This window comes from Dermochelys coriacea, chromosome 1 (genome assembly GCF_009764565.3).
Source record: "Dermochelys coriacea isolate rDerCor1 chromosome 1, rDerCor1.pri.v4, whole genome shotgun sequence".
Taxonomy (NCBI): domain Eukaryota; kingdom Metazoa; phylum Chordata; order Testudines; family Dermochelyidae; genus Dermochelys; species Dermochelys coriacea.
This window is the reverse complement of record NC_050068.2, coordinates 322,026,500-322,050,918: the sequence shown is the minus strand read 5'-3', so window position 1 is coordinate 322,050,918 and position 24,419 is coordinate 322,026,500. Positions and strand designations below refer to the sequence as shown.

The 24,419-nt window shown below is 40.6% G+C and overlaps 1 protein-coding gene across 6 annotated transcripts in view; it reads left to right on the top strand.

The window, feature by feature from the left end:
- The window catches only part of TBC1D22A (TBC1 domain family member 22A), a 476,952-nt gene that overhangs the window by 281,814 nt on the left and 170,719 nt on the right, over positions 1 to 24,419 (top strand). For all 6 annotated transcript variants that reach the window (XM_038410573.2, XM_043496366.1, XM_043496369.1 and 3 more), the window contains one exon: positions 15,869 to 15,996. In XM_038410573.2, the coding sequence (XP_038266501.2) occupies positions 15,869 to 15,996 (128 nt within the window). The remainder of the gene's footprint in view (positions 1 to 15,868; positions 15,997 to 24,419) is intronic.

Here is a 24,419-nt window from a genome sequence, read left to right as displayed (position 1 = left end):
TTCAGGACATTTATTAAAAACCGTAGTTGAAGTATCACAAGTGGCAGTTTATCGCTTTTCATTACTTATGTCAAAGGTTTCCTGTAAGCAGATGAGAATATGTGGCTGCTGTATGAAGAGCAAAATCCCTGTCTAGTGTTCCAGAGTGAATGCCTCAATTAGACTGATTTTTTTTTGTACCTCACTGGATATAATGGATTTATCTAATTGAAAATCTGCAATATATGTATCTGACAATGACCTTGTTATACTGCAGTAAGTTAGCATTGTCTTATTTCAATGATTTGAATTTGCTGCCAAATTTGCCTAGAGCAAGTGCTGGCACATGGTATTAATTCTTTACTTTGCTTGTGTAGCAGATGGTGGCCAAAAGGTGTTCAGGCCCCTAATAGTGCGTAAGTTGAAAGGACAAAGAATTCTGAAACTTGTACTCCTTCAAAGTTTTGACTCTTAAGTATAGAATGCATAGTTCCACTTTTTCAAAAATATACTGTTTGTATTAGTACTTTCTTGCTATTTAAAGTTAAAGAGAACTGACTGTTCTTTCTTCAGCATGTTCTTTCTTCAGCATTTTCTCCTGGGGTGGCATGGGATTGCCTAAGAGTTGACAAGAGCATTCTAAACTTGCATGCCATCATTAGAAGTTTAAGGTTTAAAAACAAAAACTCCACAAACTATTTCCAGTTGCAATATTCTGTATTTTTACATAATGAATGGTACTTGCCCTTCCTCCCCAATCTTTCCCACCTTAGTCATTTTTTTTCATTTATAATACTTGTGTACCTTGTAACAATATCTAGTTCATTGCATATACTTGTAAGCATAGCAATAAAATAAAACCATTTAAAGTGGATGAAAAGGTTCATCTCCTCAACACTACTGCAGCTTTAAGAAAAGACAGCTATTATCTCTGATCTTTAAAAACTTCACTAATAATTTTAATATGCACCAGGAGTTAAAAATTAAATGTATATAACAATTAAAATTGGAAAGTAAAAATTGAAAAATAGACAATTTTTTAATTTAAGTATATTTGGAAGGTGTGTTTTACCATGATTTTATATTGTGATCTTTTTTCTGGATCCTTATTTTTTTTTTAAATGTGCATTTATACAATAAATCTGTATACTCCAAGGCAAAATTCCTGGAATTGTGAAGAAGTTTCATTTAACATTTTTAATCACTTTTTAAATTAGCTATTTATGAAAATAAACAATCATGTTAACACTACAATCTCCTGTTCTTTTAAATTGTTAGTTTTGTGTTCCCAAGTTTTCAGTGTGATACAGATTTTTGTATTGTATGCAAGTTATTGGGAACAAAACTGGAGGCATGGGAGATGGACAGAGAAGGTGGTAAAGGTAGTAAATGTGTGTCTCGCTACAATGACAAGTTGTGAAATAGTCAATCGTGTTGACAATTAAATTGTCATATTTAAATGTCAGCATTTCATTTCAAGGGACAGTTCAGATCTCTGAGCCATTGTGTAAGGCTATCTGAAGACTCTAACATGATACTGCTTTAGTTTACATGTTCAGTTCATGATTTCAAAGACTTTTCCCACAACCCTTAGGGCTAAAAACATATTTTTACATAGATAAGTAATTTTAAAAAAAAACCCTGAAAAATGTAATTCTGGACTACAATTCTGTGGCAAAAGGTGGATTATGCAGCAAATTCCACATCCATTGATTTGTGGAGTACATGATGGAGACTTGATATGTATTTTACATCAAAACCTTGATTCTCACTCTTGCATCCATGATTTTTTTAGCTTAATCTATAGAAAAACTTAAGATTAGTTAGTAGCTAAGAAGTTTAGAGAAATTGATTAATATTACAAAGTGGTGAGTGTATTTAATTCCCATTAAAATCAAAGGATTTGTTTAAGTGGTTTTTGTGAATATAAATCCTCTGTTGTTGATGCAATAGTAAATATTGCTAAAAATGTGCCTACTACTGTTTGTGTTTATGCACATACTATTACTCCATCTGTTTGTCTGTTTTACACTGCTGCATATCATTGTGGTATCTGAAAGTCTCGCATGTAAAAATCATATATATAGTGAGGTAATGGACTTCATGGAATCTGGCACTTCTTTCTTTTCAGGGTCAAAACTGCTTCTGGTAATGTTTTTAGTTTTGTTTTTGTTTAGATTTTTATTAATTTCCTTTGTTGTCTTTTGTTTGGTAGGGCATGACTCTTCCCAGGGGTCTCCAGGGTTGTAAGGCACATTGCTACCACCTGCTCTTTAGCATGAGGGAGCTTTGTTTGTGCCTGCCATGGGTCAGTTGCCCAACTCTACTGGCCCTGGGTAACACAAGCATTCCCCTCTAGGCCACACATGCCCCACTGTTACTTTACAGTTAATGATTGGCACACACCAACCCTTAAGCACTCCAAGTATCTCCTTGGAGAGTTCAGCCCCTGGTCCACTGGACACTCATAATAATCCCAGATTCTCTGCTTCTAAAGGATCAGTACACCCCAGTTTATCAGTTCCACCTCATATTAACACTCCACTTAACGTGCAGATCTTAGATATGTTTATTGTGAAATCAGGTATAAGTTTATTTAGCAAAATGGAGAGATTCAAGTAGTAGCATGTAGAAGTATTGGAAACAAATGGTTACATATAAAATGAAATCCTAACACACATTTTAGAGTCTAGACTTGATTAACAAGGTACTCTTACGTCTAATCAAGTATTGTTCTCCCAGAATCCTTTCAAATGCTTTACATCCATACTGGCTATGATCCTCCTTTCATGAGACAAGCTCTCTTTCAGCTTGCCTCGTTGGTGAAGGATTCCGTATGTGTCCTTGAACCCCAGTACATACTATAACAATCCTTTGTCTTTATTCATAAACATGAACTCCCCCCTCCCCCTGCACTGCCTGCTATTTGTTTCATGTTGTAAATTTCTTCTCTTGTAGACTTGACAATCTTTCATTCCTGCCTTGGCTCTGTATGCAAACATGCATACGTTTTGAGGCATCCAATGCACAAATGACCAGAAAGGGAGATATGTGTCTGTTACCTCCTGCCTGAAGGGAATAATTCCAAAGTATGTTACCTCCTGGGGACCAGTCTTGAGGACCTAATTTTTAGTATATATGCTATTATCCATACACACTTTTCACAATGATTATTCTGACCAGTGGGCTACTCTTCAGAGAAGCTTTGGCTGCCACCGTACGGTGAACTATTATGCATAATTGATCCAGGGATCCTGATACAACTTTATGCCCCCCTCATGTCATCTCCCTGTTGACACTAATGGATCCCTGGATCACATATGAGTTTATGGGTAGAAGGAGGTGTCTGTTGTGAATCTCATTCTTATGTTAGAAAGGCTTTTTTGTAGAGAAGATTTTGCAGCATTTCCTAAAAGTAGTCAGATTTGCCTGCTTTCCGGAAGTTTGTTCCGTGTCCAGTTCCTTTGACCAAATATACTGTTGCCCCTTGGTCTGAGCAGTTAACTAATATTCAAGGCCTTGGTTGGTTGGTTGCATTGGGAGAAATTGATTAGGCATCTCAGATATTCCTTTGGTGCCATCCTGTTATAAATAATGAATGCTTTTAGATTAGTCATGGACCAGATGGTAAAGCTCAAGTTTAGTTTATTAAGCAAAGAATAGCCATCTAGGCTCAAACAGCACAAACAGAAAAGGTGGCATTCACGAGTCCTGTGGTGCACTCCACAGCTCATCCTATCCCAAGGGTGAGCTATGACTCTAAGGGTTTATGTAGACCCCTTCTCCTTGATTATCCCATATTACAATTTGTGATTTTTTGCTTCTGTAGCTTAGCATTAACAAATCATTATTAAATGTCAACTTGTTGTCAAAGGCTTTATATTCTATTTTGTCTATATTTCCATCAGCACAAGTTTATACATATAATGAAACTTTAGCTCAAGCAAAAATAAGCGTTTTCATACACCTGAACATTGTTATGCTTTCCTCATACGTCTCCATCTTGTGTACTCTTTTTTGTGATTTCAGATACAGTTTAGTACAGTAGAAAGCTTGTTCAAAATCTAGTGTGAAAACATGTAATGCTTCTTTGTTTTTTAAAGTAAATATGACTGCTAACTTGAGTACATTTCTTTTACTTTCTACTTAGGATCATTCTCAAAACCTTATGGGAGTCTTGCGTGACAATTCTTTAGCATAGCCCTGGGACTGCTTAGTCTTTATGCCTCTCTTTGTCAACACTGTTTGTTTACAGAGAATGTACACAAAGTCCTGTTTCCCTGAACACAGTAGTAACAAGTGGCAGGCTATTTCCTTGCTCACAATTTCCAAGCCCGCCTTTCCAGTGAATATTTTGCCCCATGGAGCTCTGTCTCTCTGCTCCCACACAGGACCACGCTTACCACTGCTTCTCTTGCTGTCTGCTGCTTTCTCCTTAGCCAACATGTTTTGGCCAGTGCCATGGGTAGTAGCTTTTATTATTTCGGCTCTCTCTACGCAGAGGCCTATTAATTGCTTAGTACACTCATTGACTTTAATCATGTTTGAGATTGATGGCATTAACACCTTCCAGCATAACGACATGGGTTTTGTGATCTGTTATTCCTTTGATCAGGGAAGTATATTAAATAGCAGCAAAGCTTTCAAGTCACATTACAGTAGTAAGCAACTATTCTACCAACTAGCAGTTTGGATTTTCTTCAGCTGTCCCCACTGTTGTTTGAATTTTGTGTCTTGATTACTCACATTAAAATCTTGTCATTTTGACCATGTCTACATAATAAAGTTTGGTTGATACAAGTTATGCTGGCATACAGCCACCAAAGAATGCACATCATTCAGGTGTGTACATACTTGGCTGCTTGCATAGGTACTGTACTCACCAGGAGTGTTTACATTGATTTAAAATGCAGCGCACTATGGGTAGGTATCCCAGTGTGCCCTACGCAGCCTTCTTTGGGACATTTGGGAGGGCCTTTGGGACATTTTTGCAGTGACTTATGGAATAGGAGCAATTTGTCCAGAGATATCTGGGAGCTAGGGGAAAATTCCCACCGTGCTGCTTTCTGCATTCCACATCTCATAACGCTTTCCACATCTTATAATTTTTGCACTGTTTTTTTTATAATTCCCACAATCTCATGCGCTATTTTTTAGCCTCTGCCATCTCTCTGTCAGAAACATGGGCTGACTTCAGTACAATTCTACTACGTGGGGCTAATATGGGATGCACAGTTCTCCGGTATTTCCAGAGCTTGAAGGAATACTGCTACAGTTGGGTTTGCGATAAAGAAGATGTGGATATGTTTGACCACAATAACAGGATACTGATAGACATAGTGGGAGGTAAAATGCCATTTTACTGGTGGTGGTCATGGAGCAGCTCCACATGGTGGAGCGCCATTTCTGGGCCCAAGAAATGAGCACTGATTGTTGGAATAGCATCTCAGTGCAGATTTGGGATGATGAGCAGTGGCTTCAGAACTTCTGGACGCAAATGGCCACATTCCTGGATCTGTGTCTTGAGCTTATCCCAGCACTCTGGTTCAGGCATGCCAAAATGAGAAGCTCATTGACAGTGGAAAAGCAAGTGGCAATCTCTCTCTAGAAACTTGCAATGTCAGATTGCTACTAGTTAGTGGGCAATCCTTTTGGAGTTGGAAAATCCACAGTGGGGGCCATTGTGATACAAGTGTGCAGAGCCATTAAGTGTCTTCTGCTACACAGGACTGTGACTTTCAATAATGTACAGGACACGGGATTGATTTGCAGCAATGGGGTTCCTGAACTGTGGTGGGGTGAAGGATGGCATGCATATCCCTATTTTGATGCCAACCCACCTGGCCACAGAGTACATCAACAGAAAGGGCTACTTTTCTATTGTTATGCAAGCACTAGTGGATCATTGGAAATGCTTAACTACTATCAATGTTGGCTGGTCAGAGAAGGTGCATGACTTTGTATTATTGAATTTTATCCCATTTCTGTTACTGCACTTTTCAAGGTCATCCAGTTTTTCCTGTACAATATTCTCATTCTCCTCTATATTGACAATGCTTCCTAACTTTGTATTATCAGCAAACGTAATGAGCACATTCCTACTCCACTCCTACAGCTTGGTCTGTAGCTTTTCTCTACAAGATTTTTGCCTTTGCTTGAAATGCAAATTGCAAATAGTTTTTATATAGTCGATTTTTAAATGAATTCTAAGCCTTCTCCACATTTAAATCCTTAAGCTTTTCAGTGCAGTTGTCTTCTTTTACTACTTCCATTAAGTCTGTCTTTTTGAAATAAAAAACCATAGTTGAAGACCTGGTTTTGATTATCTTTCCATTTACTTTAAATTGAATCAGCTCCTGATTATTTGATCCAAAGCTATTTCCTTACTGTTTAGCAACACCAAGTTAAAATTGCATGACCTCTTGATTTAGTGACGATTTGATGAAGAAAACTGTTGTCATCTTTTAGAACACAGGACTTTTCAAAAAGCTGCCAGCAGGGATGTTGGTGGTGATAAAATGCCAATGGTGATTCTGGGGGATCAAGCCTGCCCTTTGCTCCCCTGACTCAGGAAACTGTGGGCTGGACACCTCACCAGTGCTCAGGGAAGATTTAGCTACCAGCTCAGCAGGTACAGAATGATGGTTGAACTTGCTTTTGGTAGCTTGAAGGCACATTCCACTACTTCCTTCCCTGGCTGCAGCCCTGCAAACCTGCCTTCCACTCATTAGCAACTGCCAGATAAAGACAACTTTTTACTGGCAACCGAGGGGTCGCTAATAAGTGGAATCTACTTATGTGTTGCTATGGTTCTCCTTGTTGTCCCTCAGCATGCAGTGGTGCAGGTAAGGATGTACACAGTGATGCCAGTTGGTATGATGGGGGCATGTAGGGAGCAGCAATTATGGAGTTCTCCAAGGGCTACAAGGCTGCTGAATATGAAATCTTTGAGCCTGCATGTCAACCATGATGTGAAGCATTTTTTTTTCTTGCCCTGGTGCATTTCCCAATGTGTCTCTCGCTCTCTCTATGTTTTTTGCCTCTCCTGAAGCAACCATTCTCAGGCTCTCTTTATGGTCGTGTTCTGATGGGCCTTCCAAGCCCTTTGATTACTGGACGAGGCAATGGTGGATTTGAGAATCTTGCAGAACACATCCTTCCTGTGGTGAGGGGCACCCTTCACGGCCACCATGCCAGAAGCTGCTGATCAAAACAGACACCATTAGATTTACAGTCACAATGGAAAGGGAAAATAAGTCTGAAAAATTCCTTATTAGTACTAGAAAAACTCGTTATAAGAAATTCCTATTAACACCTTCCTACAGCTCCGCTCAGCAGCTCAAACCATGGTGAGTATAGTTAAGAGCAGAAGAAAGTGCTTGTCATAAATATAAAGGGAAGGGTAACAACCTTCCTGTATACAGTACTATAAAATCCCTCCTGGCCAGAGGCACAATATCCTTTTACCTGTAAAGGGTTAAGAAGCTAAGATAACCTCGCTGGCACCTGACCAAAAGGACCAATAAGGGGACAAGATACTTTCAAATTAGGGGGGTAAGGGAGATAAGGCTTTTGTCTGTCTGTTCTGTGTGCTTACCGGAGAGAGATCAAGAAAGCAAGCAATCCAACTCCATTAGAATTAGTAAGTACTAGCAAGGAAATGCGTTAGTTTACTTTTGTTTTGGCTTGTGATTTTCTCTGTGCAGAAAGGAAGGTATATTCCTGGTTTTATTTTTCTAACTTTAAAGTTTTGCCCAGAGGGAAATCCTCTGTGTTTTAAATCTGATTGCCCTGTGAGATTAGCATCCTTTCTAGTTTTACAGAGGTGCTTCTTTTACCTTTTTTCTTTCTAAAAATGTTCTGTTTCTTTTAAGAGCCTGACTGATTTCTCTATTGTCCTAAGACCAGGGGTTTGGGTCTGTGATCAGTTTGTAACCAATTGGTTAGGATATTATTCTCAAGCCTCCCCAGGAAAGAGGGTGTAAGGGCTTGGGGAATATTTTGGGGGAATAGGAACTCCAAGTGGTCCTTTCCCTGATTCTTTGTTAAATCACTTGGTGGTGTCAGGAAACAAAAAGTTTGTGCCTTTGGGAAGTTTTACCATAAGCTGGTAGAAATACGTTTAGGGGGTCTTTCCTGCGAGTCCCCACCTCTGTACCCTAGAGTTCAGAGTGGCGAGGGAACCCTGACAGGTATTCTGTGGCATGTTGCTATAAAGTCTAGGCCCCCATCCCTGGATATTTGTATAGGGAAATGGCAGAGAATACTGACACTATTTTCATGGGCAGTGGTGATTTTGGCTGGTATCTCGTACCTAAGGGTGACAAAGGCACAGACAACCCAGCTGCTACTGGCTTCCCACGGCTGACCGGTCCCATATGTTGCTAGCTTGTTTACTGAAATGGTGCCAGCCCAACTCACCTTGTTTCTTTCTCATGAAGAAACAAGGCTGCCATCCCTATAAATCTTTGGGAGAGGATTTCAGAGTATCCCCATCAAAGTGTAGTTGAGGTATCTGAAAAGGATAAAAGGGACATTTCTGTTCAGATATGCAGAGTACTCTGAGACACCCCCTTCTGCTGTTCCCCCCCCCCCAACCTCTCCAAACAAGAAAAAGAAATGAAATGAGGAGACTGAGTATATCTCTGTTCTACCAGTACCCAGACACAGGACACTGATCTACTGTAGGTTGTTACCGGACTGCCATACTACTCTTTTTGAAGGTATTCCCCAATGTTTTACTTGATTATCTTATATCAGCGAAACAATGAAAAACAGATCCCTGTCTCTTAACTTGCAGGTGGGCTGGGGGCCGTTTTTAAATGGGGAAGAAAAGTGGGGGAGAGGGAAAGATGTGGCTTGAGATAAAGAAAAAGCAACAAAAACAAAAAATTGCAAGGAATAATTTGTGTATGCACTTACCTGAGCTTCCTTCCTCATCATCAGTGGGCATCATCTGAGCTCACCTGGTGGAACTGGCTTGAGTGCTGGAGAGTTTTAAACAATTCCTGGCTCACAGCATGGTTTGAGTCCCCTATTATATCCCCTTCCTTCTTCAACTCCTCCTCCTCTCTCTTCATGGCAGGGGCCACTTTTGGGCTCCTCTGAGGTGTCCACAGTCATTTATAGGATGCTGATGAGGTCACCACCAAGTATAGCATGCAGTTTGTTGTAAAACGAGCAGGTTTGCACGGCAGCATCAGATTTCTTGTTGCTCTCCCTAGGCTTATGGTATGCCTGGCATAGCTTCTTCACTTTCATGCTTCTTATCTCTCTCGTGCCCCTTTGCCAGCATTACCCGTTTAATCTGCTTGTAGATGTCGATGTTCCTATGAATGGTCCATAGCTGTGCTTGCACAGCATCTTCTCCCCACAGGCCAAGGAGATCCAATACTTCTTTCCTGCTCCAGGCAGGAGCATGTTTAGTAGCTCTCCATGTGCTTTGGGTTGGGCAGTCAACTGCACACAACAGAGGTGAGCACTTAAATGGGCTCGCTAAAATGAGCAATCAGGAAAGGACATTTCAGAAACTTGCAAGGATTTTAAAGGTGGCATGGATTGCTTCAGGACTCTGTGACCCCTGGGCGGTGGAGTTCAAAATTCTGATCAGAGCAGTCACTGTTATAGGGACGTGGGCATTGGAGGATGGTTAGGTTTGACACAACTAGTGCAATGTCTACACTTGCTCTGTGTTGACCTTAGGTCAACAGTGGTCAGCATCACTTATGGAGGTGGTGGTACTGTGTTGCTGTAATGGGCCGCTTACATTGATGGGCAACAAACTTTAATATAGACACATGCAAAACTTGGTCCAGGCAAATATATCTAATTTCATAGTGTAGACTAAGCCTTAGTCACTGCCCCAGCCACCCAAAAACCAGGTACTATGGCCAAAGCACCAGGGCTTATTGGGGATTGGGCAGTTGTATCGTCTCCTCTGCCTACTGCTGCTGCCTTGTTTTATAAACAAAGCCTATTTGAATTTAACCCCTTTTAACATCAGGGATTAAAGTGTCAGTTGTTAATGGCTCATCCAATTTTGAAAGCTGTAAAGGCACACATAGAGATTACATAGGTAGTTGTATACCTCTCAAAAATGAATGGGAAGTAGGTAGCGCTGTGAATCAAGCCATGCAAATAGTCTCACAAAAATGTGGTATTTTTGCACACACTTGTGAGGTATAAAGTGACAAAAATAACCTGGGAAAAAATTACTCTGAAATCTTTAAGGGGTTACTTTCTCCTCTGCTGGCTTTGTTCTCTAGCGCAGCTTGCTGGAGTGTCATGGGGTGAACATCTCTAATATCTGAAAGAATTAAAATGCTCTAAGTTTTTTTTAAAAGAAGATATGTTGAACCCCCCATTTATCCTGGCATATGTGAACAATTAGTACATATAGGTTAAAGGTGATTACAATTTTTTAATTTGTTTGGCACACATCATTAAATAAGTATAGTACAAACTTGTTTAAACTGAACACCAGTTAACATGAATGAGACGTTATTCCTTGGGTTTGTGCTATATACATGTGGACATCCTGTGATCTTCATTATGCTCCACACTGGGGACCAACATTGGAAAGCAAATTCTCTTGTGTAGAGTGGGCTCTGCTATGCCAAAAATTCAAAGATTTCAGATGCTCTTCCAAAGCCGTTAGCTAATTGGGTTATCTTTTATTTTTAGTCTTTGCTGCCTTAAACCTATAGATTCTATGTTTCCTTACAACTATATTGTACTCTCCTACTGCTGTTGTATTAATGTCTTTCTGGTTATTCTTGAGAAGAGCTAAATAAAAAAATAAAAGGGACGATAAGCATCTAGTCCCGCTGTATTATCTGTTACTATGCTTCTGTGAATGTGGATTAGAGGAAAGAACCTTTGAGACTCGGTGGCAAGATTCCACAAGAATACATTGATCCATAGGAATACTGTAGCTTGCCCATTTTTGGCCTTACAGAAAAGTTTTAAGTGAACATAAGACCAAAAAAAAAAACCAGATATAGTGTCCTGTTAGAAGATTCAGTATGTCAACACTGCAGGAGCCGTAAATATAATGGAAACATACCATAATTTATAACCTGTTCTTCAAAAGATGAGTATTTCATTAGCTTGAAACCTTCTATTCTCAAGAAGGTATCTCCCTTTGTTACCTTTTTGATGTAGATCTACAATGGCAAACTGTGCTTAATATACATAAGTCACAATATGTCAGTTCCATGAGCTGTAGAGGAACCCATGTGGCTAATTGTCTCAGCCACCAAACAATAAACTTGGCAATTTAGGAACATCACTTCTTTCCTTAAAAACAAAAAAAAGTGGTTGGAAATGTTGTGCTTTAGTGTGAGCAATACTAAAATCACTCACCCAAAACGATTTGTTTTGATTGTTTGTATTTATTTGTTTAACTGAACAAAATTGAGGTCAGTCAAGCTGTACGCATTGAAATATGTTCAGAGTAGCTCCTAAACATCATTCTGTTTCCCTACATGCACATTAATATTAGGGATAAATTGATGTTTTGAGTTCGTTAGCTTTCAAAGTTCATACTTAACATTTATAGCAAAGGGCCTATGACCCTGGTGCTTCATAGTACTCCTAGTTTTTCAGTCATTAGAGAATTCTAGCACAGTGTTTCTTAACCTTTTTGATACCAGGGACCAGCTTGCTGCCTTCCTAAACTATGTCAGGGAGATCTCAGGGACCAGCACCGGTCCACGGACCGGTCGTTGAGAAACACTTTTGTTACAGACAGTTTGCCATGCACTCTTTTAATTTTTGTCCTAGGTTCCTTTTATGAAAAATACTAATATTTCTCAGCATCGTTGCTATAATGATTTTTATTAATTTTTGTTTATTATCAAATCATTATTGGAAACTCATTGTTCTAAGTGCTTTACATGTGATCCCTCTCCTAAGGAGTTTAAGAAATAAGTGTGTATAATGATTAGGCAGTCCTAGTCATTTTGTATTGAATTATTTAAAAGAATGGAAGTACTTTGAAAATCACTGGCATTACTCCAGATGTGTATTATCATGAATGAGACAGCAGCATTTGGATTATATTTAAAGATCCAATTTGGTCATGGAGGTCACAGATTCTGTGACTTAGATGTACGTCCACGGTATCTTCAGCCCACTGCAGTGGAAGGGCTGTGATAGCTGTCAACCCCTGCCCAGGTCTAGAGCAATCCCCAGGGCCATGTCAGCGGCCACCAGGGCCAGGTCAGCCTTTGGAGACGACCAGAATAAATCCTGGGGCTGGAGCAGTGACCGCCTCCACCTCAGGAGCAGTGGCTGGAGCAGCTGCCCAGGGCTGGTTGAACCCCTGAGGCTGCCGGAGCAGCGGACTGGGTTATCCACCCAGGGCTGGCAGCCAGCCCTCGCTGCAGGATCAGCGGCTGGGACTGGAGCCATGGCCAGAGCTGCAATGCTGCAGTGTAGGAGTAGGATTTTATTTTTGTACTATAAGAATTAATGTATGTCTTGATTTCCTCCTGCTAGCCCTCCCCATTTGAAAAGCAGAAAGGAATGACTCTCTGGGACTATGAGATTCTGTTTTCCCATATGCATTACAATTAGGACCTGTTATAAAGTTTAGTTAATAAGAGACAGGATTTTGTATTGTGTCTGTTAATTAGATTAAAGGAATGTTGAAGGCCTGAGCACAATGTAAACTGTTTTTGACTACAAGATTTAGTGAAGTTTAATTTCTCTCTTCTCTGTGAGAGACTGTCTGAATGAGAAATGCATGCAACAGGAAAAGACAAGGTGTGAAGGCCATTGTTATAGCCAGATGGTCAAGGAAGGAGGAGTGAAGAGACTTAACAACACCAGAAAATAATCAATGCGCTTCCATAATGAAGGAAGGGCAGATTGATGACCGGAGGGGAAGTCTGGCACCCTAAAGACAATTGATTAAATCAAAACCAGGACAGAATGACCCTCTCAAGGGTGTTTTGAAATGTTAACACCAATCAAGGAGTAACAGGTCAGAAACTGACACAGCAAAATCCATAGACTTCAACAGAGAAAAAAGACTACAAGAACAGGGTGCTTGGCCATGAGACTTTGGGTTCGTCTTGCCACGCTCCAGGAGCATCGGATCGTGACCGACAGAGCCATGCTCCCCTCTGCGACCAATCTGGCGGGCCACTAGATTGATCCAGACTCTGGACTGTAACTGTAAACATCAAAAAGAAAAGGAGTACTTGTGGCACCTTAGAGACTAACAAATTTATTAGAGCATAAGCTTTCGTGAGCTACAGCTCACTTCATCGGATGCATTGAGTCGAAAGAATAGTAAATATGGCAGGCGACCAGCTTGGCTTAATGGTGAAATCCTAGCGGATCTTAAACATAAAAAAGAAGCTTACAAGAAGTGGAAGGTTGGACATATGACCAGGGAAGAGTATAAAAATATTGCTCGGGCATGTAGGAAAGATATCAGGAGGGCCAAATCGCACCTGGAGCTGCAGCTAGCAAGAGATGTCAAGAGTAACAAGAAGGGTTTCTTCAGGTATGTTGGCAACAAGAAGAAAGCCAAGGAAAGTGTGGGCCCCTTACTGAATGAGGGAGGCAAGCTAGTGACAGAGGATGTGGAAAAAGCTAATGTACTCAATGCTTTTTTTGCTTCTGTTTTCACTAACAAGGTCAGCTCCCAGACTGCTGTGCTGGGCAACACAAAATGGGGAAGAGATGGCCAGCCCTCTGTAGAGATAGAGGTGGTTAGGGACTATTTAGAAAAGCTGGACGTGCACAAGTCCATGGGGCCGGACGAATTGCATCCGAGAGTGCTGAAGGAATTGGCGGCTGTGATTGCAGAGCCCTTGGCCATTATCTTTGAAAACTCGTGGCGAACGGGGGAAGTCCCGGATGACTGGAAAAAGGCTAATGTAGTGCCCATCTTTAAAAAAGGGAAGAAGGAGGATCCTGGGAACTACAGGCCGGTCAGCCTCACCTCAGTCCCTGGAAAAATCATGGAGCAGGTCCTCAAAGAATCAATCCTGAAGCACTTAGAGGAGAGGAAAGTGATCAGGAACAGTCAGCATGGATTCACCAAGGGAAGGTCATGCCTGACTAATCTAATCGCCTTTTATGATGAGATTACTGGTTCTGTGGATGAAGGGAAAGCAGTGGATGTATTGTTTCTTGACTTTAGCAAAGCTTTTGACACGGTCTCCCACAGCATTCTTGTCAGCAAGTTAAGGAAGTATGGGCTGGATGAATGCACTATAAGGTGGGTAGAAAGCTGGCTAGATTGTCGGGCTCAACGGGTAGTGATCAATGGCTCCATGTCTAGTTGGCAGCCGGTGTCAAGTGGAGTGCCCCAGGGGTCGGTCCTGGGGCCCGTTTTGTTCAATATCTTCATAAATGATCTGGAGGATGGTGTGGATTGCACTCTCAGCAAATTTGCGGATGATACTAAACTGGGAGGAGTGGTAGATACGCTGGAGGGGAGGGATAGGATACAGAAGGACCTAGACAAATTGGAGGATTGGGCCAAAAGAAATCTAATGAGGTTCAATAAGGATAAGTGCAGGGTCCTGCACTTAGGATGGAAGAATCCAATGCACCGCTACAGACTAGGGACCGAATGGCTCGGCAGCAGTTCTGCGGAAAAGGACCTAGGGGTGACAGTGGACGAGAAGCTGGATATGAGTCAGCAGTGTGCCCTTGTTGCCAAGAAGGCCAATGGCATTTTGGGATGTATAAGTAGGGGCATAGCGAGCAGATCGAGGGACGTGATCGTTCCCCTGTATTCGACACTGGTGAGGCCTCATCTGGAGTACTGTGTCCAGTTTTGGGCCCCACACTACAGGAAGGATGTGGATAAATTGGAAAGAGTACAACGAAGGGCAACGAAAATGATTAGGGGTCTAGAGCACATGACTTATGAGGAGAGGCTGAGGGAGCTGGGATTGTTTAGTCTGCAGAAGAGAAGAATGAGGGGGGATTTGATAGCTGCTTTCAACTACCTGAAAGGGGGTTTCAAAGAGGATGGCTCTAGACTGTTCTCAATGGTAGCAGATGACAGAACGAGGAGTAATGGTCTCAAGTTGCAATGGGGGAGGTTTAGATTGGATATTAGGAAAAACTTTTTCACTAAGAGGGTGGTGAAACACTGGAATGCGTTACCTAGGGAGGTGGTAGAATCTCCTTCCTTAGAGGTTTTTAAGGTCAGGCTTGACAAAGCCCTGGCTGGGATGATTTAACTGGGACTTGGTCCTGCTTTGAGCAGGGGGTTGGACTAGATGACCTTCTGGGGTCCCTTCCAACCCTGATATTCTATGATTCTAAGTACTCCTTTTCTTTTTGCGAATACAGACTAACACGGCTGCTACTCTGAAACCTGTAAACATCAACTGGCAGGACTGTGTTCATGGGGTGTGTGTGTATGCGAGATTGAAAAGCATATGCTCACTGTTGTATTTACAATAAACACCGTGTTTTGCCTTATCCCTCTTATAAGATCCTACTGGTATTATTTTATTAATGTAACAGCAGGAAGAGTATCAGGGTTGGAGTAGTGACCAGCAGTCATCCCGCAGTGGGGCTCCAACTGTTAGTCCTCTCCCCACCCTCCAGGATCTTTTTAGTAAAAGTCAAGGACAGTTGCGGGATTCCATGTATTTTTGTTTATTGCCTGTGACCTGTCCATGACTTTTACTAAAAGTACCCATGACAAAATCTTAACTTTAATTATAGTTATCTAAACTACCTAGGGACAGTAAACTAAATGCAAGATGAGTTTGGCTGTACCTCTCTCCATTTTGTTCATTTTCTCTTACTGTAACAGTTTCTGTGAATTATTTTTAGACTCTTTATTTGATAATTATAGCTGCAGACAAGGTTCTAAATAAGTGATAAATATTTTTGTTTTGTCTTCCAGAACAAGTACACAGACATTTAGATCAACATGAGGTGAAATACTTACAATTTGCTTTCCGTTGGATGAATAACTTACTGATGAGAGAAGTTCCCCTGAGGTGCACCATAAGGCTATGGGACACATACCAGGTGAGCACTTGCTTTATGGTTGCATACTTCCAATTAGTGATGTAGGATGACATCATTCTGAGGTGCTCTCCTTTTATGTAAATGTAGCTTTTCTTGTTTTTCAGTATGGGACAATGAATGTAAATTTGCCTCATTGCTGTACACAGTACATAAAATGAATAGATAGCTTTTCCATCCACTGGTATTGAAAATTAGATTCTCTGGTTTGATTGAATACTTCACCTCAGACTTGCTGCTTTTATTCTAACATAATTGTAACATAATCTACAAATTGTTCGTCTTTTACTGGCAGAAGTTAAGTAAAGTGAGAAACATTTTATTTTAGCTGGATAGCACATTCCCACTCTGTCACTTAAAATTAATACTTGCCACTCCAGGCTTGTATTAAACTCCCAAGGTTACAGCTTTTCTCTGACGTTTGCTTCGTAAACGCTGCCACTGCCCAAATACAAAAAATCCCCTTGGACCCAGGAAGGAGCATTTGGGAATTCTTCTCTGTGGGGTACCCTCAAGCCCCTTCATCCCTCTCTGGGGAAAAGCGGAGAAAGGAAACAAAGGAAATTAGCTGTTGCCACCAGCTAATAAAACAGCATATGCGCAAACCTCTTAGGACACCAAAAATCCAATCCTGTTCTTAAAAACATAAATTTTATTAAAACAAAAAAGGAGGAAAACACATCCGGAACTTAGGCTTTTGCTAAATTTTAAAAGAGCTATTGCAAAAAATTAAGCACCCAAAATAGCTTTCTTGGGGATTCATCTTAAAGTTTACAAACAAACAAAAGCATCTGGGGTTAGCACAGAGGAGATCCACAAGCTGAAATAAACCTGATCGCGTTATCTAAACATTACCTAGCCAAATGATTCCTTCTAAGTATGGGAGATAATTTTTTATACCTGGTTCAAACCTTACACAGCATTCCTGCTTATAGCATTGCTGCTCCATGTCCCTGCAGCCCCGAGAGAACAAAAGACAAAGGGAAAGGGGTTTTTTTTTTCCCAATTTTAAAAAGTTATATCCTTCCCGTTGGCTCTTTTGGTCAGTTTCTCACTTTTTTTTCTTTACCTGGGGGACTTTTTAACTCTTTACAGGTAAAACAAGTAGAGAACAGCTACCAAGAGGGATTTTAAACTAACTGGCTGGCTCAGTGTCCATCAACGGGAGCTACCCCCCACTTTATTTATTACAGCATATTATACAGAATCAGTATTACCTGCTGGGTAAAGCAGAAAATGGGGATAAGGACCTCTGGATTCTATTGTATTCTATTTATGAAAATGCTTGCTATTTATTATTTTGTACATTTGGGACACATCACTTAATTTCTCTCTCCCCCAATATACTCATCAGAAAAATATTTAGATTTGTCTGAGCGAAATGTTGAGAGATTTGGTTAATGTTTTTAAAGTACTTAGATCCTCAGATGAAATGCACTATAGAAGTATTAATTTACTAGTTAAGTACAGGCTTGATCATTTATACCACTCTGATTTGAAAGGATCACATTTTGCTTGAATTACTGTTTACCTGTAAGTAAAGCTGGTGACACATTATGTGCAACATTGGTAGGCAAGTACTTTAACTATAATGGGTTCTCACTTTTAGTCAAGCTGTACTGAGCACAGGATTTGGGTAAGTTGGAGATAGACTTCCCCTATTCTTAGCCTCCTGAGACCTGCCTCCTTTCAAGAGAGCAGCCTCTCTAATTTATGATCAGCTCTAACTGCCCCAATGGGCTGTTTTTTCCACTGAAAATATCCCATAGGATAGAGCATATCCCTTTTTGTTGGGGAAATTCCCTGGTTGTCAGTTATGTCCCTTTTGCTCTGAGAGCGCAACATAAAAGGCATCACTACCTGCGAGTGAATCAGGCTCTGTTTTAAGCTTTATTCTAGTAACTTCTCTAGTATAATATAATTGAAGATTAATTATTACCACAATAGTTAAAATAAACCTGAATGTGTAAATAAGGGCTGCAGAGACAATGAATTATAGGTTTTGTTGGAGTAGTGTTATATGGTGTAGCTGTTGCTGTCACTGGAAACACTCGGTGTTCCTTTTGAAATTCTGCAGATTCCTGTATGATCCATTTCTGCAGAAAGCCATATTTTGTGATGCAGATTTCCTTGCTGTGCCTACAGTATCTTTTAAAATCTTCAAGTCCTTTCAGTTAAAGAAGTTTATTTTTCAGTAGTTGCCTCTCCTTGGGCAGTATTATAAGGGTGAATAACAAAACTATACAAAATACTATGCAGTTTGAGGAATGACAGTTGTCTCATAAGGAGTGTATAGTGGCTTATCATTGTTTATGTAATGAGTATTTTTGTTAGTGTTGTAAAAATGTATTGATGTGTAAGAGTCTCCCTGGCAGATTTGGAAGTTATGCTTTCCGTATATAAGGTCTATGAGAAATGCTTACATAAAGTGTGTCTCACAAACTGGCAGCCAGAATTCACTATGGCTGTTGTCTGTGACCAGATTGTTCACTAAGGGGTTGGAAACTATGTTGACCTCTTGGGCCATGTGCTTTAAGTTGATTTTCCTGGAGAACCGAATATTTCAAGCTTGGTAGCATCTACCTGAGCTTCATCTGCCTCGGTAACATACGCCGTCTTGATATTTGCTGCTTTTCTTGGATGAGTCAAATACTAAGGAGGAAAAAAAAGTCTGCAGTGATGAGTACCACTTCTTGAAGCACTTGCTGTCTTCCGTCTTCCTGCCTTTAAAAACAAGCACACGGTGTCATCATAATTTTCAGTGCTCGGATCTACATCCACTTGATGCATGCTGTAGTGTCAACACCTCTTCATGCCTCTTTGTCATTGAGGAGGGTATCATGATTTATAAGAGGAAAAAGTGGAAGATGTAGAATTAAAATGCTAAACTAGCAATATGTTTCACTTTACATAACATAGACTAGTAAGTGTTGATGAAAATATAGTGTGCAGACTGGATGTTTTTCTAAAGGACATATCTAATTCAAACAGGAGTTAATACCGGGAAGTCCCATGGCCCGTGTTACGCAGCAGGTCATACTAGATGAACACAGTGGCTCATTCTATGAATGTATCTATGAATAATCTATCTTAGATTTTACAGTATCAAGCACAGTCTTGCCAGTATCTGACTTTCTGTCTAACTTAATTCATATTTAATCAGCTGTGTGAAGTAGGTCATTGCATATATACTCCAAAATTATTGTAAGTAAGCCAGGTATATGAGAATAAAGTTTTGCAAAGATTCACAAATTCCCCATAACAAAATGCATAGGTGTTCTGTAACTGTGTTTTGATAAATCTGTAAAAATATGGTACTGTCTTTACAGCAGAACTTTACAAACACAAAATACATTTTGAAAAAGAAAACTTCTGCTTGACAACAACTTTTAACTTTAATTTCTACTAAAACAAGATAATTAGAAGCATTGTGCAGCTTGTACACACAACAAGGTCTGTGGTGAGGGCTTCTTAATTTTAAAGATTTAGTTTGGTTTATTCTTTCCTTAATTTGGATTGTACTTTAACAAGAGGAAATTCAACTTTCTTTGGCTTGGCCTGTTTTTTTTATGTGAGAACAAATGCATTTGATTAGCTAGAATGTTCCTTTCAAAGGTTATTTTTTTCCCCAAATTGCTAAATTACTCTCAGGACACCGAAGTTTTACATCTTTAGAACTGAATTATGTGAACTTTGTTGGAATCAGATGTAAAAAATTCCACAATCCCCAACTGTAATACAAGACCTCAGTTTTATCTTCTACTTGCAAGAGGTAGATAAAGAATTATTGGGGTCCTGGGCACAGAGAATTTTTGGGCCCTCCAAACCCTCCCTTGTCATGGGGCCCCACTTCCTGCTTTTCCCCTTCCCGCAACAACTGCCCCCTGGCCAAACCAGAAGCTGGAGTTGTGCCATGGTAAGATCTGCCCAGGGAAAATGGAGCCATGGGCAAACTTGTATCTTGGTGCCTCTGGCCACTATGGGCTCCCCAAACCCCAGGGCCCCGCTGCCTCCCCCCAGTGCTTAATTTATATTAAAAGAGGAGCTGGGGCTCAACCCTAGCAAGCCCCGGCACAAATTAAGCACTGGCTGGGTGGCCAGATAGTGTCAGTTGATGGCTGGGTACCTAGGTCTGAAGGCATTGCCACCATCACCACCAGCAGTGGAGAAATAAGGGCGGCATGGTATATGATGTATTACCACCCTTACTTTGTGCTGCACCATGCCACCTTTGCCCCTAACTCCTGCACTCCTCTTCTGTGCCCACATGGGGAAACTGACCTGTATGCATGGAGCAGCAGGCACAGCTGGTTGTGCACCCCCAAGAAAACTGCAGTGGGCAGGGGGAAATGAGCAGCAATGTCAGGGCTCCTTGCATCCAGGTCACTTTCTCGACCCGGGCTGCGTAAGGGGAGGATAGGAGAGCAACAGTTCCTGATGCTTTCGTGAGCTACAGCTCACTTCATCGGATGCATTTGGTGGAAAAAGAAGAGGAGAGATTTATATATATACATACACACACAGAGAGAGAGAACATGAAACAATGGGTTTATCATACACACTATAAGGAGAGTGATCACTTAAGATAAGCCATCACCAACAGCCGGGGGGGGGGGAAAGGAGGAAAACCTTTCATGGTGACAAGCAAGGTAGGCTAATTCCAGCAGTTAACAAGAATATCAGAGGAACAGTGGGGGGTGGGGTGGGAGGGAGAAATACCATGGGGAAATAGTTTTACTTTGTGTAATGACTCATCCATTCCCAGTCTCTATTCAAGCCTAAGTTAATTGTCTCCAGTTTGCAAATTAATTCCAATTCAGCAGTCTCTCGTTGGAGTCTGTTTTTGAAGCTTTTTTGTTGAAGGATAGCCACTCTTAGGTCTGTGATCGAGTGACCAGAGAGATTGAAGTGTTCTCCAACTGGTTTTTGAATGTTATAATTCTTGACGTCTGATTTGTGTCCATTCATTCTTTTACGTAGAGACTGTCCAGTTTGGCCAATGTACATGGCAGAGGGGCATTGCTGGCACATGATGGCATATATCACATTGGTAGATGCGCAGGTGAACGAGCCTCTGATAGTGTGGCTGATGTGATTAGGCCCTATGATGGTATCCCCTGAATAGATATGTGGACAGAGTTGGCAACGGGCTTTGTTGCAAGGATAGGTTCCTGGGTTAGTGGTTCTGTTGTGTGGTGTGTGGTTGCTGGTGAGTATTTGCTTCAGATTGGGGGGCTGTCTGTAAGCAAGGACTGGTCTGTCTCCCAAGATCTGTGAGAGTGATGGGTCGTCCTTCAGGATAGGTTGTAGATCCTTGATGATGCGTTGGAGAGGTTTTAGTTGGGGGCTGAAGGTGATGGCTAGTGGCGTTCTGTTATTTTCTTTGTTGGGCCTGTCCTGTAGTAGGTGACTTCTGGGTACTCTTCTGGCTCTGTCAATCTGTTTCTTCACTTCAGCAGGTGGGTATTGTAGTTGTAGGAATGCATGATAGAGATCTTGTAGGTGTTTGTCTCTGTCTGAGGGGTTGGAGCAAATGCGGTTATATCGTAGCGCTTGGCTGTAGACAATGGATCGAGTGGTATGATCTGGATGAAAGCTAGAGGCATGTAGGTAGGAATAGCAGTCAGTAGGTTTCCGATATAGTGTGGTGTTTATGTGACCATTGCTTATTAGCACTGTAGTGTCCAGAAAGTGGATCTCTTGTGTGGACTGGTCCAGGCTGAGGTTGATGGTGGGATGGAAATTGTTGAAATCATGGTGGAATTCCTCAAGAGCTTCTTTTCCATGGGTCAAGATGATGAGGATGTCATCAATGTAGCGCAAGTAGAGTAGGGGCATTAGGGGACGAGAGCTGAGGAAGCATTTTTCTAAGTCAGCCATAAAAATGTTGACATACTGTAGGGCCATGCGGGTACCCATCGCAGTGCCGCTGATTTGAAGGTATACATTGTCCCCAAATGTGAAATAGTTATGGGTGAGGACAAAGTCACAAAGTTCAGCCACCAGGTTAGCCGTGACAGTATCGGGGATACTGTTCCTGACGGCTTGTAGTCCATCTTTTTGTGGAATGTTGGTGTAGAGGGCTTCTACATCCATAGTGGCTAGGATGGTGTTTTTAGGAAGATCACCAATGGACTGTAGTTTCCTCAGGAAGTCAGTGGTGTCTCGAAGATAGCTGGGAGTGCTGGTAACGAAGGGCCTGAGGACGGAGTCTACATAGCCAGACAATCCTGCTGTCAGGGTGCCAATGCCTGAGATGATGAGAAGGTTTCTTTGTACACTTACAACAAAAACTATTGCTACTTTTTATCTTTGTACTTGCATGATTTAACAACTTTTATTAGGAATGGTAGAGATGTCAATATGTACATCTTCCATGCTGTGCCACATTAGACAAATGTTATGGCATTTTATGTCTATCACCAACAACCCAGAAAAAGCACCCGTGATCTGATTTAAGGAATTTCATAAGAGTTAGTAACAACTTTGGATTTCTTCTTGCCTTACTTCAGTTTAAATTTTTTAGATTGAAATTGGATTTTGTCTTTCAGAGCATATATCAAGATGTATCTTCTGTATATGTGTCGCTTACTAGTCTTTTGTGCAAAACAAAGAGTGAATAGTGTTATTCCAGTAATTGAATTCATACATGTGCATCACAGTCTCAAAATGGCAGTATGGTGCTGAATGTCAGAGGCTGTATATCAATTTGTATTGTGATGTTATATTAATTTTTAAGTATCAGGAAAAAAAATCTTTGATGCCAAAAAAAAGTTAACATGCTATTTGAAATATTGAAATTAAAGTACTTCTGATTGTAAAGTAGTTATGAATGGAATCCTCTGTCGTACTGCCTATGTCACACATAATGTCACATTGCATCAAGCTGGCTGCTATTTGCATTAGGGTCAGAATTTCCATTTGTAAGTCAGCGCTTTATTTTGAGTCACTCTTTATCTATAGCAAGAGGTCCTTTTCTTTTTCCCATCCAGTTTCCCCATCCAGTTTAAATAGACTAACCATAATAAATACGTATTATGGAGGCACTGACACTAGTTTCATTGTTAAAGCTTATTCAGCGTTTGGCCTTTGACAGGATGTTAAAACCTATATGGAACTGAAACAGTGGGTTGGTTAAAAAGTCTGATTTAGAGGATATTTTAGTTGTAAACATAAAATACACACACAAGAATATATATGTATAAATATATGTATGCGGGTATTTTCAAATATAGCCAAGCCACATTTTTAAAAAATTGATAGTTATAAGTCCATATTTAGGCAATTAAATAAGTAAGCTACTGAACTTCATTCCGTATTTTAGAATATTAGGGATCCTATTTAAGTGTCTACATTTATTTGAGCCAAGAATTCAAATATTGGTGTCTACAATTAGATCTCTAATTCCATATTTAATAAATTTGAGGTTGAAGTCAATGGAAAGAGCCTAACATTAAGCACCCGCTTATTTATTTTTTAAATCTTGCAGATATATATAACACACACACAAATATTACATTAAAAGAATGTTATTTAGGTTGCACAGTCAAGCACTCAAACGTTAGGAAATGCATTTTATATTTGACCATGCGATCTTAATCCATCACCCTGTAGGTCCATCCTGTGCACAGAATCAGTGGTTCTGTGTAAAACAAATGTGTATGTGTGTGATATCAAGTAGTTAACGACTGTACATAATGCCTATTCATAATCTTGAGGTTAGGTGCTTGTATTTATGTATAACCTTTTTTTTTAAATTGATTATATTATGTAAAAGAATTTAGCATTCTAGCTACCCTTCTCTAGTCTCAGAGTAACAGCCGTGTTAGTCTGTATCCACAAAAAGAAAAGGAGTACTATGAAATTAATTTTGCTTTATCTTATAAAGAATATGCTCCTTTACAATGTCCTTGATGTTCATATCCTTTGTGAACAATGCATAATATCAGCCCGTGTACAAGAGAGCTCCATTAACTCACCGATATCAAAAGTCAAGATTTCTAGTAGTAAAGCATTAATGCAAAATGAAAGCCACTGACCCACCTAATGCCATGGGATTGATGGCTCTTTACTTATTTCTCATTGTTATTCTTTGAGTGTGATATTACAGATCATTTAACCAGAGCTATGGCAGCAGTGGTATCTAGCCTCAGGTCACCTCTGCCTATTGAGATTTGCAAGTCAGCCACTTGGAATTAATCATTTTTCAAAAGGCAGTTTTCCTGACAATGCATTGGAAAAGTTATGTACCCAGACTAGCTGCTGAAGTGCAGTGTGATGGTTCTCGGGGTCCCCAGCACTTAGTCACCCTGCCTCCAGTGTGTGGGAGACTTTCTTGTGCTTGACTGGGTGTCAGTTCCCTGACACTCCCAGGCTATGCCAGCCCTTACTTTGCCATGCAGGTTCAAAAACAGCGTGATCCAATC